Raw genomic sequence first — 15,458 nt, forward strand, 5'->3', positions numbered from 1 at the left:
TATCAACTCTATCCCAGCTGAAACTAGGACACCCCATACCCAGGGTTGAAGTTTTGGTGGCAGTTTTCCTTCAATCACCAACGATTTTCAATCCGAGTACTGCGTGGTCACTATGGCCAAGATGGCCGCCAATCACCACTTTGCCCACAAGACCCTCTCTGTGTACAAGCAACAACAGATCTAAGAGGGCACCTTTCCTCATCAGCTCTCTTAGTACCTGTACCAAGAAGTTATCACCAAGGTGTTTTAGGAATCTCCTGTTTCTATCAGCTGTGCAGTATTCCCAGTTAACATTTGGCACTTTGAAGTAACCCATAAGGACAAGGGCCGCTCTTGGAGCAGTCTCTCTTAGTTCTGTGTAGAATAACTCATTGGTGTCATCATCCCAGCTGGATGACATGTAGTAGACTCCCCCAACAACATCTCCTTTATTTGTTTGTCCCTTAATCCTTACCCAGAGGCTTTCAAACATATCATCACCATCTGCAAGCTTGGTACAGCCCAGCCCCTCCGTTATATGCAGCACCAGCACCCTGCCTCACCCGCCCTGCCTATCCCTTCTGAAGAGCCTGTAACCATCCATCGCAATACACCAGTCACAGGACTCTTCCCACCAGATCTGCTTACACCAACAATGTTGTGGCTCTGGGACAGAGCCAGGGCTCCCAGCTCCTCTTGCTTGTTCCTCATGCTGTGTGCGTTGGTATAGAAACATTTCAAATCTGCTCCAAGGTACCTGGCACCTCATGGAGCAGACTGATGGGCCTCACTAGTACACAGCCCTTCAAATTTTGGCATGCTGTCATATAGCTTATTACCAGAGAGGCTAGTTTTATCCCCTTCCCCCTTCAAATCTAGTTTAAAGCTCTATTGATCAGCCCTGATAACTCCTGCACAAATATCTTTAAAAAATCTTTAAAAAATCTTTTAAAAAGCAATGCAAAGAAAATATTCTGAACATGCTCGGGACAGGAAAGGACTGCTTGTTCAAAATAGATTGTTAGGGTTTTGCACACTGCTAGGCTGAGATTTGTTTGTTTGTTTTACGGCCAAGTCTCATCAGATACAGAGCAGATAGTTCCCCCACAGAGCAAAAGGTCACTCTGATGCTCGGTGAATCCAGGCCTGGAGAACTGAGCCTGAACGCTGATGCACTCGAGCTGTACTTTGAGGCAGGATGGCATGGCACCATTGCACGCATGCAGAACGCCAGGGGCAGATTTACTTTAGACAAAGTATGAAGATTCAAGGGAACTGCTAGGGACAAAGTGGCAGCACATGCTGAGGCTACGAGGCTGTTGAGCATCAGAGCTAACTGCACACCAAGTGCCAAACAATAAGTGGAGTCACTGGTGCAGAGCCCTGAAATAGCTACGGCTGGTGAACTTGGGCAGAAGAAAAACTGCCTGCAGCAAGAGCTTCAGCTCAGCACTTCCAATCTGAGCCAGGACCGAAGAAAACTGATGAAGAAATAACCAGAGGAATTGTGTTCAGACCTAGCAGGTTTTTCTGTCTCTTGGAAGAGCCAATAAATAAATTAAATCAACGTTTAAGAGAACGGGGAGTTCCCCAGTGTCGTCAGCTTGCCAGTCCCTCAAAGGGCTCCTAGGTTTGTGATAGCCCCTTGACCTCATGTAAGAGGTTAAGAACCCAGAACAGAATTTAGCTACTACAAGTCTCTGTCCAAAATACAAAAGACATAACTATTCACTGGCAATATAACAGCTTATATGGCTTTTAAGAAGTTATTTTTGAAGAGACAAGAATCATATTTTTACAGCTCTTACCAACAAAACAGCCCCCACCCATTGCCTCCCCCAGATGTTAAGCACAGACCAACAAAGCATGGGGGGATGGAGGGAGTGGAACAGGAACCCTCTGTGTTATTTAAAGCAGGCATCTCCAGAGCTGTGAGTGTTAACAGACAGCATCCCAAGTAACCTGAATGGAAATCCTAAAACATGCATTGCCACAACTAAACATAACTATCCCTTCAACTTGAAGGAGGTTTTCTTCATGTTAAGTTAGCTGCTTTCATTATACGTGTTTACAAAATATATGTTGCCTGCATGTCTAATAGCTGAAACAAATTAGAAAGGAATAAACAAAATAAAAAGTCTACTTTTTGTTTTAAACAAAATATCCAAAACACCCATTTTAAATTTGGAATGGAAATGTTTTATTATGTTTAATAAACAGTTTACATCATATAGTTTATTAGAAACATGTTTTGTACCATAACTTTTATTTAAACTTTATTCCAAGTAGGTAATTAGTCTATCCACTTTTATGGTCTCCCTTAGACTTTTAATTTAGACACTTCCATTTCACCAGTGCATGTAAAGACAACACAAACATTTAGTAGTAGCAGGTTTGCTTTTCACATTTCCTTCTTCTTTCCCATTGAATACTTATTTTTACATAACAGCAAAAATTTTCTTCATGTAGATAGAAGGTTTTACCAGAAAATTCCCTTTGAGCAAATTATTTTTTTATTTTAATTTTTTTCTTAGGAAAACATTATACTTTGCAAGGCCTTCAGATGAACTAGGGCCACTTTAACCAAACAATTTTACATTTGAAGCATGAACCACTTAATCTGCACAGCAAGCTGATGAAATTTTATATACCAAAAAAAAATCACAACAGGCATTTGGACAAATGATCCAAATTTCTGGATCGTGACTCTTCCTAGGTGTTGCAGGACAATTCTGGTAACCTGAGCATGACCTAGCATATACTTTTCAGACACCCTGTTGAAGGTCTTTCATCTGTTAGTTCCTCAGCTGAGGAGCCACAAAAGATCTGTAAGTGACTCCTCTACATTCGAGTTAAACAACAACAAAAAAAAGCTTGAACACATTTCTCAGGCAGTTGTTTATTGGTTGTTTAGAAATAGGAAGATGCCAGTACTGAGGCCAGCAACAGACAAGGAGGGAAAAAGCCCAACAGCTGCTTCTTTCTTAACTCTTGACACTGCTGGGTAAGTCTGGAATCAAAAGCATCTAGCAAGAGCACTTCCAGATCTTGCCCCAGAAGCTCAAGTAATCCTCTTTGTAAAACCCTATTCCTAAGGGATTAAATGAAGGCCAGCATACTGTACTGTTCCAGACTGAAACAGAACGCAGCCTGGTTTAAGTACCTGCTACAGCATTTGCTGCAGCGTGAAGCTACTGACGAACAACACCCTCAAGAACAAGTCTGATATTACTAGGCAGTAAAACCCATCCTTCTGCTGGTCTGTTCCCTACCCCAGCCAGGAATATGAATGTCTTCATTTATACTTTTGTCTGAAATGTACATATATCCCCTAAAGATCCTCAAACAACAATAAGGGCTGTATTAACTCTTTATCATCTGGTGTACTTGGTAGCTACAGATCATTCTCCCCAGCCCTGTTTGTAATAGAGATATGGAAAAATTATACTGCTTCTTGGAAGAGAGTAAGTGTCCCAGTAAGCATGCCTGTAAGAATATGTTCAGCGTATGTTCCTTGTCACATTTCCCCCAATCCTGCTGATGGCAACTTCAGGGACTATAGAGTTTTACTACGAAAAATAAGGAGCTGTGCTAACCATGCTTCTACCACTTTTCACCAATATCCAATTGTTGTGGTTTCCTTGTACTCCACGGTTTGGAACTGCATCACCTAAATTCTCATGAATATACCAATGGCAGCTGCTATCCATTCTTTGTTCTGCTGCACTCCACAAACTACACTACAGTAACACTTGTTTTATTTTGAAGGGTACACTATATTTGACTGTTATTTAAAGAAGAAATTAATATTTGTAAAGAATGACACTGATGACAGCAATAATCTAAGCACTAGGGAAGAGCTACTGTAATACCACTTTCCCAAAAATCACTCTTCCTTTCTAAGAGCCTAATTTAACTAATAGTTAGTGGAAGAAACTGTAATTGTTTTAAGACTGTTTGGATTTGATCCCTTTTATATTATTCCCATTATAGGAATCACATGTCTATCCAATAGCCACAGAAGAGATTTGCACAGCTATTAGCGCATATACACAGATCAAAATCTTAACTTCCTGCGCTCTAAGAGTAACTTCGGTATATGAAAAAACTTTAAGGGACATAGTATTATTTAGAGAAATAAGACTGCAGTTTCTAGAACTTTTCTCCTTCAAAATATTAAGTGTAGCATAACCCACTGCAACAAGTGGGTTAAGTGGGTATGCAACACTGGAAACATTCATTCTTTAATTTCTGAAATAGCTTCACAGGAGTTACCCTAATTGAAAAATACATTTGAATACATGGCTATTAGGTATGTAATGTTCTTACTACCTTGTTCAGATTTAAGACTAAGAGATATTTTAATTACAACTGTATTAGGAAAGTAACCCCACTCCTTATATATAAGAAAAATAAATATATCTAGTAATGAGAGGATGTACGTGCATGAAGGAGAAAGTACAGGAGACCTAGTTAATACAGTGGAATTTAAGTAGAACTTGAAGGAAACAGCTGCCCAGCTTTTATGGATTCAGCCTCTTAGAAACTCAGAATATCAAGTGTTGAAGTTCCAAAGTTCATACACTTATTGAGGACGTAGTCTTAAAAATAGCATTAGCATTTGTAAAAAAAAAGTCCAGGTATCAGCAATTAAACTTTCTTCATAATATCAGAAATGCTGTTAATACGGAATAAAGGGGTAAAATACTGTTTCTTGGTGAAACTTATTTCCAGTGAAACCAAACTGTACTGTTGTCAAAGAAGATCTCTGCATTTGATGTAAAAGAGAGATCCATTACAGTCACTCGTTGGCAAGTAGTTCAGTTATGAAAAACAGATAAGCATAACTTCAGTAAGCTACAACTGCACTGCAGCTGCAGGAACTTAAAGAGAAAGTAAAGAGAAAGTGCCACATTAATTATCTTTTTGGACAAATTTGTCATAATACAAGCTTTAGACACTACAGTTACCAGCAACATTCTATCATGTAAAAAGGGGTGCACATTCTTCAAGCTTTTTTTGAAAACAAACTATTGTAAACCTAAACAAGTTTATAAATTCTTGCATCTTCTTCCTAAACTGAAATATATAATATATAAAGTATTTTACATATAATATTTTATATATAATTGTTTTCACATTGTAATTTAACAGGCAAAGTTAACATTTTTATTTTGGCAAAGGAGACTTCATTTCAGATGCTAGTTTGGAGCTCCTGTAACATCCTGAGCAGAAGATGAGGAATCATGATCAGATAGAATGGAAGCAGTTGTAGCAGCTGCTTCAGGAAGCATGGGTGCAAGCACGTGGCGACAAACAGGGCATGTTCCCGACTACAGGAAAAAGAGGAAAAAAGTGGGTCATTTGCATAGTTTGCATTCAGTTTCATCGAAAAGCTAAAGTTTATGATTTACACAGTATTTCATGTCTTAACAACAGCACTGTCTCAAAGTCACATTTGACAGGACAGATAACTGGAGCTAAAAAAATCTTATATCTCTGATAAAAGGTGCATTTTGTTCTTACACCAGGTGTATGAAGGTTACATCAGACTCCAGCAAGGTCTTCTTCAAAGTGAAGATTTTACATTTGGGAACTCTTATATTTGCCCCTTTACTCCAAAATAAAAAACTTTGTACAACCCAAATCTAACAAAAGTATTACATCATCGTCATCAGCAAGAGCAGTTTACTGTGACAGCAGAAAAAAGTAAGGCATAATACAAGCAATATTTACCTTGAAATCAACACTATTAGGGTACAAAAAATATAAACCCACCAAGAATTCATGCTAGAGGTCATCTGATCTCCCTAGTCTGAATCAATTAACCTTCTTTGTGTAGTTCCTGAGGAAATGATGCATTACCTTGTAGGCTCAGCACTTTCTAACAAACTATTTGAGAGCCATCAAGTCCAGGTTCATTCTGTCTGTAAAGCAGGGTGCAAGTGTGTGGACAAAAATACTAGTAAATCAATTAGTTTTTAGTCTCATCTCAGCATGATGCTCAATATTTTGAAGGAAAAGCTAATTACAGATGATTAAAACAAAGTCTAATACAATTGGTTTACCAAAGGTTCATGCTGTAAATTAATCTACATGTATTCTAGCAGATTCTTACTTCCTCTTTATTTCTTCAACAATACCTGTTACAACAAATGGGCCCAACGTATTCTGGCAGGACAGATACTTGGTTCTCTTCAGAGGAAACCAAGCCATTACCTTCACTTCAAGGTAGGGTATAGTAAAGAAAACTTCTCTTAACTAACTGAAGTATAACTCATGTCTCCTTCATTCTTACTGAAAGCACACCACGTTTTTCCAGACAAAACTCCTCTCCCATTCAAACACCACTACACTCCAGTCTACATAAATAAGCATTCAGATTTAAGGATTTATAGTATTCAGTTTATTTATACATATAATATTTACATTAACACCCATGCCTAACAAAGGCCAGGTCATTCCCCTTCACGTGATTATGGATATAAATTACTCTCCTCATTTGCATTAGAACTTGGTCCCATAATGCATATAAGTAACAGGCAGTTATTTCATGGCATTTCCTCCCACTTTTTCTAAAGGTTTTAATAGGTCTCCTACTAGAACACAAGTACTCAAAAAAAAAAGCATCCTGTTTTAATTACCTTCTGTAACCAAAGAGTGACACAGGGCTTGTGAAACAAATGATGACAGGGTAGCTCTGTTAAGATTTCATCTTTCACATATTCACTGCAACAGATAGTACAACACTGGTCTTGACCTACAGCCATGAAATAGAAAAAGCATTAGGTTTTTGGTTGTGATTTTTTTTTTTACATCTAAGATTAATTGAAGTTAAAACCAATATATATCAAAAGTATCAACAATGATTATGAAATACAATCACACTTACTGAAGTAAAGATTTATTTTCCAAACTGACCAAGGTTATATTCAGTCTAGTTCAAAATTTAAAACCTTAGAACAGCCTTGTCAGCTGCATAGTACATTTAAATACTATATCTATGCTATTATAAAAACCTAAGTTTGTTCTTATAAGCTTTGCAGAAATTAATACTTAATTGTTTTTTCCATACCATTATGGTCATCTGTGACGATAATCTGTGGCAGACGATCTATGCTTTCTTGAGTAGCTGGTGGATGAGCCTGTTCAACATCAAATCCAAGGGACTCCAAATGTGCCAGAGCATTCTGAAAAGGGTGAGCAGAGACCAAGTTCTCTTACAAATGCAACATTCCATATAAAAACAAATAAGCAAGAAAAGGAACCCTGTCAGACTAACCGTTACATCATTTTTATTTTTGTAATGAATGAGCTGAAACTGAAGGTCAAAACAGTAACAGCTTGTTTTTAAGACTTCTCAAAATATCAGGACAGACTCACAACTTATTCTGTAATGAATGTTTGCTCATGTTACAAAATTTCAGGAAAGAGAACAAGTCAAAAATGCAATAAAACTTGCCAGTACAAAACTGTCATTACATTTCATGTTCTGAAAATAAGTTTATTAATTTGTTTCTTGGCTTCAACTACAGCATTACCCAGATATGAAGAAAAACATCAAGTACTTGGACTAGACTGTTAATGTAAGCATTCAGGAAAAAAGCAGGATCCACAGAGATGTTTCTCATCTGTATAATTACCTAAGACAGCCTGCTCTTTGAATTCATCCTGTTTTGAAACTTAAAATTTAATTTTTCACCATACAAAACCACTATGACCCCAATGCCAAAGCAGGCAGATTTGATGTTTACATCATACATTCGACCACCTAAGACATTGAAAGTGAAAAGATCTTCAGCAGAAGAAAAAATAGCAAGAAAGCAAATATAGCAAATCTAGGTTCTAAGAAATGTACGAGATATACCTGATTAAGCAATACAGCAGACTAAAACTGAAGAGCCACAAACACATAAGCACTGAGTTCATATTCTGAATGAACTATGCACAGCCCTCAAGTACAACTACTTACTGTTCTTAGCAGGATGAAATGTATTTATTCTAATAGACAAACTTCCAGGCGAGAATTTTAAGAGAAACTGACATTTTTACAGTGTCAGTGGTTTACCTAATAACTGAAAAACAAACTAGAGAAACATTGGATTACTTTCACGAGTCTTTCCTCTGGATCTTTACAGAAAGTTATCAGCTGCAGTCTGACTATGTATCTGCTCTTGTCAGAGTGGCAAGGTAGCTTGGGCAACCATTCCACCTAACAGCTTTACACCTACAGTCAAATATTTGTGGTAACACAGAGATCAGCATGAGCTAACAAATACTTACAGCTCCTACTGCCACAAGTATTCTCACCTAGAAATGCCAGTTTAAAGCAAACCCTGGAACAGTTAGCTGTGGTGCAATACGCAAGTCTACTTGCAAAACAAGTACATTCCTCAAATTCAACAGCTTAAAACCATTCTGTTCTGCCACAACAGACAATGCTGCCGTACTACCATTAGGATAACTTCAGTATTTGTAATGGTATTTTGCTACTGCTGTGAAGGTCTGAGAATAACTTGTAGACAGTAGTATTGTATTTAATTAGATTAACTACTACAGCTGGAAAAGCTAGATAAGCTCCAAGGCAGACAGAAGGATGCAGTATTACCTGTGTCAAACCTCTGTGCCTATACCCAGTATTAGCACAACAAAACAGAAAATAATTCACATTGTACTGTTTGCTTTTTGAAAGCTACATAACTAGCAAGCACCACAGACGCAATGACTTTAAATGATGTTTAAAACTACATCTTCAAAAAAAGCAAACCTAAGAAAGGTCCATTTTATAACTTACAACTTTTTCGAGGCTTCAAAGATACCCTAATTTTCTCTTATTTCATGTGTGACTGTTTACTGCTCCATGTTCCATAAGCCACGTTGGACACTACTAAAACCAGGGCTGTTATGGGCTACAGGTGTGTGAGCACCTCACAGCTATGAACCAGCACAGGAAATACTCAAAAATGAGATCACTAACAATGCAGACACACCCAACCTGTTCTACACTGCTACTCTAACACTTTCAGTTAAGTAACTTCTTTAAAAAGTGATAGTACAAAAAAAGAAAAACCCACATACATAGGTCATTAAGGACAAAGTGCTTAGCAGAACCCAAGAGTCTTATAGAAGATGGCTTTTTTGTTTGCTTTTAATATGCATTTGCTTTTTCTCCCCTCCAAATCTAACAATTGTGACAGAACTCTCCCTCCCCTCGTCACCCAGGTATAGCAACTTTGTTTTGCTGGATAGTTTTTTTCCCCTGAAAACTGAGCTATAATAGACTACAATAACAAGTAATGTCATCACAGTTGAACTGTCTAGTTGAAGAATCTACTAGTTTCTTTAGGTAACACAGCTGTGTGGGACTTACAGAGGGGGATTAAGTAAATCAGTAACAGGCTGAATAAAGTCACAGCTTTTGGACAAGTTTTTAATGTTTCAATTAAAAACTCAATCCAACCTATTCACCAAACCAGAGAAATAGAATCAGAGACTGGTTTTGGTTGCAAGGGACCTTCACGACTTTCTAGCTCTAACCCCCTGCCATGGGCAGGGACACCTCCCACCAGACCAGGTTGCCCAAAGCCCCATCCAGCCTGGCCTTGAACACCTCCAGGGATGGGGCATCCACAGCTTCTCTGGGCAGCCTGTGCCAAGGCCTCACCACCCTCTGAGTGAAGAATTTCATCTTAGTGTCTAATCTGAAGCTAGCGTCTTTTAGTTTAAAATTATTACACCTTGTACTGTCAGTACACTCCCTGGTAAGAAGTCCCTCCCCACCTTTCCTATAGTACAGAAAAGCCACACTAAGGTCTTCCTGAAGCCTTCTCTTCTCCAGACTGAAGAACATTAACTCTCTCAGCCTGTCTTCATGGGAGAGCTGCTCCAGCACCCTGATCATCCTCATGGCCCTTCTCTGGACCCACTCTAACAGCTCCCTACCCTTCTTGTGCTGGGGGCCCCAGAGCTGAACACAGTGCTCCAAGTGGAGTCTCACAAGAGCAGAGCAGAGGGGGACAATCACCTCCCTCACCCTGCTGGCCACACTGCTTTTGGTGCAGCCCAGGGCACAATGGGCTTTCCGGGCTGCAAGCTTGGATTGCTGGCTCATGTTTATTTTTTTTGCCCACCAGTATCCCCAAGTCCTTCTACACAGGTCTACTCTCAATTCATTCATCACCCAGCCTGCACTGACACTGGTGATTGCTCCAGCCCAGACGAAGGACCTTGCACTTGGCTTTGTTGAACTTCATGAGGTTTGCAAAAGTCCACCTCTCAGGCCTGTCAAGATTCCCCCTGGAGGTCATCCCTTCACTCCAATTTGTCGGCCATACCACTGAGCTTGTCATCATCCACAAACTTACTGACTACACTCAATCCCACTGTCCATGCTGCTGACACGTGTTCAATAATACTTGTCCTAATTCAGACCCCTGAGGAACACCACATCACTAGTCTCCACCTGGACATTGGGCTACTGATCACAGCTTTTCCAATGCAACCATAGAAACAATTCCTTATCCACCGGATGGTCCATCCATCACATCCATTTATCTCCATTTTACACAAGGATGTCATGCAGGACTGTATGAAGTGCTTTGCATAAGCCCAGATAGATGACATCAGTTGCTCTTTCCTCATACACCAGTGCTGTAAACCCATCGTATAAGGTCACCAAATTTGTCAGGCAAGATTTGCCCTTTTTGAAGCTGTGATGGCTGTCACCAGTCACCTCTATTTTCCATAGCTTACTGGAGAATCTGCTCCATGACCTTGCTGGGCATATAGGTGAGACTGACTGGTGTGTAGTTCCTCAGGCTTTCCTTTTCCCCCCCCTGCTTTTAAACACGAGGACATTATTTCACCTTTACCAGAGACATATTACTTAAAGCTAGTCAAAGCTTAGACTTCTACATTATGAAACCTCTGGTGCAAAAATACCTCATCACCAAGAAACAAATGGGTTAGTTTAAAGTCACAACAAAAGCAGAGGTGCAGTGAACATCTTCCGTAAAGGTCAAATCAGACTAAGCAAGATTTAAATAACATGTTGGCCCTAAAGACAAATCTAAATAACACTAAACTAAATAACATTAAAACAGTGTAACTGACAACTAGAAGAAAGCATTTTTGAATACTTGGACTACAAATACTGTAACAAGAACAAGTATTCTGTTGGAAAGCTGTTATACAGATAATATGCAATTGCAGAAAGACAAATGTGCCTGGGTTCAAACAGGGAAAGTTGTTTATATGGGGAAAGGAAAAACACATGCAGGCAGTAAAATCTGCAAGGTGAGAGCAAAAGATGTACAACAAGCAGGAAAGGTTTCTAGTGAACTGGAACCAAATCTCCCTGTAGAATAAGCAAGAAAAATGCCCAAAGACAGAACAAGTCCTGATCTCTGAAATAAAATGGGCTATGTCAAGAACAGATGAAATCACTCCCTTTACTCTTGGAGAGGGAAATTAGAAGCATAAAAATCACATCTTTATTCTTCATGACTGGCATTTTAATTCTTACATCCTTCAGAGCTCTAAAGCCTCATCACCTTGACCTTAGTACCTACGATAACCCTTCATAGTGATCTCTCTCTACTTGATATATATGTACAGTTAATTGAAACTGCAGAACAGAAATTGTTGTATTACATTTTCTATATACTGAATAAAAAGACCGCATTAAGAAGTACTGCATCAAAAATTGCATTTTCTAGTTCTAGAGAAGATATTTTTGAGTCTTATTCAAACTTGGAAAGTCTTCAGTTTGTTCTTCACATCACAAAATATATTTATTTTTAAATAGGGTTCTTCCCCCCCCGCCCCAAAAAAAAGAAGTTCTGTATTCCACATTTTGGATTTCTGACCAAGCACTGTGACCACAGTAGGAAAGATAAGGAAAAGGCTTTGTAACATTATGACATTTATGTCATTCACTGTTCCAGTGAACGATTTCTCATTTTTAGATTTGTTGAAGAGAATTCTACATCCTACATCTACAGCTGCCTGATTACGAGGAAAGTTTAAGAGGTTGCTGTTCCAGCTTTCACACACAAATTTCTAGTCTTTGTTAATCCAGTGACAGATAAGGTCACATCATATTTTATTAATAGATTATATCAGAATAGCCACTCACAAGTCCAGAAAACATATCCTACGTCTTGCTGTGATCATTAAAAAATATGATCTCAGCAAACAATCAAAATTAATTCTGGATGGATAGATAAAATGGTAGGTAATAACCCTTAAGAGAAAGGATATTAATTCTGTTTAATCAAATAAAAATGAGAATATCACCTTTAAAAGTAGCTTCTTAAGTTAAATTTTCAAAACAAAAAGAGCACTGATGGATTTGAACTAAAAAGGACACTATACTCAGGAAAGGCAAGGAGCAGATATATTAATCAGCTGTTGCAAGACATCTATCTGTTTCAAGCAACAGATATTCTAGAATTTCTTAGAGGGTATTCTGCTTTGTGCCAACAATACAGAAATTGACACACAGATAGTATCAGTACACTTTCTAAAGGACAAGGATTGAGAGCATTATATATAGATCCTTAAATCGATCTATATAAGTATGACACTAATGTACTTCCCCTTAAACTCTCAAGACTTAAAACTTCTTATGGAGCAGTTATTTCCTGATGACTAATTCCAATTATGCCAGACTTCTTATGCCCACCATAAAGTTTCAGAGATTCAAGTGCTAATTTCAAGTAGCAATACTATTTCAGAAAATTGGCTTTCCCTCTTGTCCAATACCCAGAGCGACCTGATCCACAGGTTCCAGAGAATAACTACCTCTGTAGTTATCTAACTGCTTGCAATGCAAGTTCAACAGCACTCAGTTCCTGGAGACACTAACATAATCACAGCAGCTTCTCAGTCAGCCATATATATATTCACCTATGACTGTGTTTACAGGTCAGCCTGACAAAAAGTCCACACATTTCTTCTGACAGAAGAGCTACAGAATGCTGTTGCACAGTAATGAGAAAAAAATCTCAGAACTGTAATAACCTCAAGTCACCTCTTCAAGTGTTTACATACAGATAAAAAAGGATGGGATTAGTTTCCCCTCTCTACACAGATCCTTTCTTTGGTGTTAAGGAGGAGGTCAACTGCTTCTATAGTTCTCTCCTGTCTGATGTAGTGACAACTGGCAGCTATGAAAAGGGCATAGATTTTTCCTATACAACTTCAAAATACTGCTTTTACAATAAGGATATCAACAGATACATCCATAAACAGTTTTGATACATCTCCAGGTAAGTAACACTAACAAGATCCTGCAAAGCTGAAGAGGACCCTGTGGTACTCTATCATAAATAATGCTGACCTCCCATATACCTTGAGGGATGCACAATACACGGAAATTCAATGACTGCCAACTTCAGGGAACAAGCTTTTAATCCCCTTGGAAAATTCACAAAATGTTTGATTTCATTGCTATCTGAGGAAAAAAATGCTTTATGATTGTTTCCACTGACAGCCAGCTTTAGAAAACATTTTAAAATGTCCTTGGAATTGTGCCTGCAAGCATACTATGACACAGCCTGCCCTATTCACCCCTTTTAACTAAAAGCCAGTTGCCAGGCTGCCCCTTGCTGCCCTCTAAACTTCACATAAACATTCAATTTAATTGTTGCAGCACCATATTATATGTCTACCAAACACTTAACTCTTATTTTGGCAAATATTCTGCAGGGAAGATTTCTAGCAGTGCAGGAATTGTCACATTGCATCAAGCTGAATTTCAGCTAGCTCCATATTCATTCTGACAGTGACCACCATCACACAACTCAAGAAAAAAACAAACAGGAAAAGAGACTGTAGCCATGACAGTTTATTTATCCAAAGTATAAAATGAAATCTATTAGAGTAAGGTAAAAATAAACAGGATTTAAAAAAAATATGGAACCAAGACACCAGAAAAGTCTTGTGGTGAAGTATAAAAAATAAAAGACTTCCATTAAAGCTCTTAAAAAAAAAAGCTGGGATAATCTATAGGTACAGATTCAGGTATGAACTTTCTTTTGTTAAGTAGGGAATTTAGCAACATCTTTAGAGCAATTTACTCAATGTGTTTATACTTGCTGAAATTACTATCTTCTCCTTTTTCCTCTAAGAGAAAATAAAGTTCTAAAAGTAGTGCTGATCAATAACTGCTTGCTCTGTATCACTTACAACAACTTTAACATTTATTTTCAAGTTTGCATACCTGAAAGTTCAAGATGGACCAGGAAAGTAGTTTTTTAGTTCTCAGTCAACTTCCAACTAAGAAAAATTTGTCACAATGCCACTTATATAATACTACCAAGAACACATGTACAATTCTTACTTTTTCCCCAAACACTGATTGAAATAAGGTCTGAACCCTTTCATATTTAATATAGCACAAAAGATTACACTCTGAATTTTAAAGAAAATCTGAAACTCAATGACCTGAATATTTGCTTATTAAAAACAAAACATAAGAACAGAGGGCTCTGTTCACACAAAATTAAATTGCTGTGTTTTAATACCTCCATAGCTTGTGCTAAGCGTTCCTCTAGTGCCATATAAGTGGTAAATTGGGGATCCACATATGAAATGGCTTGAGCAACTCCTAGGCCATCACCAAACTCATCCAGCAGCCTGTAAAACATGAATTAGGAAACATGGTTAACATTAAAAAGTTAATATAACAAGATGAGGGCTGGACAAGTTGTCGCACATTACCTGTTAATGAGTGTGTATTATCTCACGAGGTGGTTATGGAGGCAGCTCTGACCTCGGCTGGCTGCCAGACACCCACCAGACACTCTCACACCCCCTTCCCAGTAGGACAAAAGACGACAGAGTGCTCATGGGTTGAGATGAGGACAAGGAGATCACCTACCAATTAATTTCTATGGGCAAAACACTCAACTTGGGGAATGTTAATACAATGTACTGCCAATTACATGGAGTTAGATGGTAAGACACATGGTCGATTGCTGCCACACCTTTCCCCCAACCCCTTCTCCCCAGACTCAGCTCCAGCCATTCATTTCCAACACCCCCACCCCCTGGCCAGAGCACCTCAGGAGCATAGGGGCTGTGCCCATTACATCCCAGCTCCACTCTGCCCCTCCTTCCTCCTCACGCTTTTCCCCTGCTCCTGTGTGGGGCCTTCCACAGGCTGCAGTCCTTCAGGAGATGCCCAGCTGCTCTGCCACAGTCTCTCCACAGGCCTGGAGCACCTCCTGCCCTGACCTCGGGCTCTGCAGGGCTGGTGTTCTCACTTTTCCCTCACTCCTCTCTGCATGCAGCAGTTTTCTCCTTTCTTAAATCTGTTCCCCTGAGGCACCACCATCTTGGCTGCAGGGCCCAGCTGGAACCAGCATCCCCACTACCAGCGTCTGCACCCAGCACAGTAGTACAGTCACAACAGCGCAGACCTCAGATGAATCTGAGGTAAGCTTTGACTGAGCTTTTGCTTTGACACTTCAGAG

At 39.0% G+C, this 15,458-nt stretch overlaps 1 protein-coding gene across 3 annotated transcripts in view; it reads right to left on the reverse strand.

The window, feature by feature from the left end:
* Positions 1–2,155: 2,155 nt before the first annotated feature.
* PJA2 (praja ring finger ubiquitin ligase 2) overlaps positions 2,156–15,458 on the reverse strand; it is a 37,290-nt gene continuing 23,987 nt past the window's right edge. For all 3 annotated transcript variants that reach the window (XM_066988065.1, XM_013191207.3, XM_066988066.1), the window contains 4 exons: positions 14,508–14,619; positions 7,055–7,169; positions 6,624–6,739; positions 2,156–5,312 (listed from right to left, as the gene is read on the reverse strand). In XM_066988065.1, the coding sequence (XP_066844166.1) occupies positions 5,181–5,312; positions 6,624–6,739; positions 7,055–7,169; positions 14,508–14,619 (475 nt within the window). In that variant the 3' untranslated portion in view covers positions 2,156–5,180. The remainder of the gene's footprint in view (positions 5,313–6,623; positions 6,740–7,054; positions 7,170–14,507; positions 14,620–15,458) is intronic.

Source organism: Anser cygnoides, chromosome Z, assembly GCF_040182565.1.
Source record: "Anser cygnoides isolate HZ-2024a breed goose chromosome Z, Taihu_goose_T2T_genome, whole genome shotgun sequence".
In the NCBI taxonomy this organism is placed as follows: domain Eukaryota; kingdom Metazoa; phylum Chordata; class Aves; order Anseriformes; family Anatidae; genus Anser; species Anser cygnoides.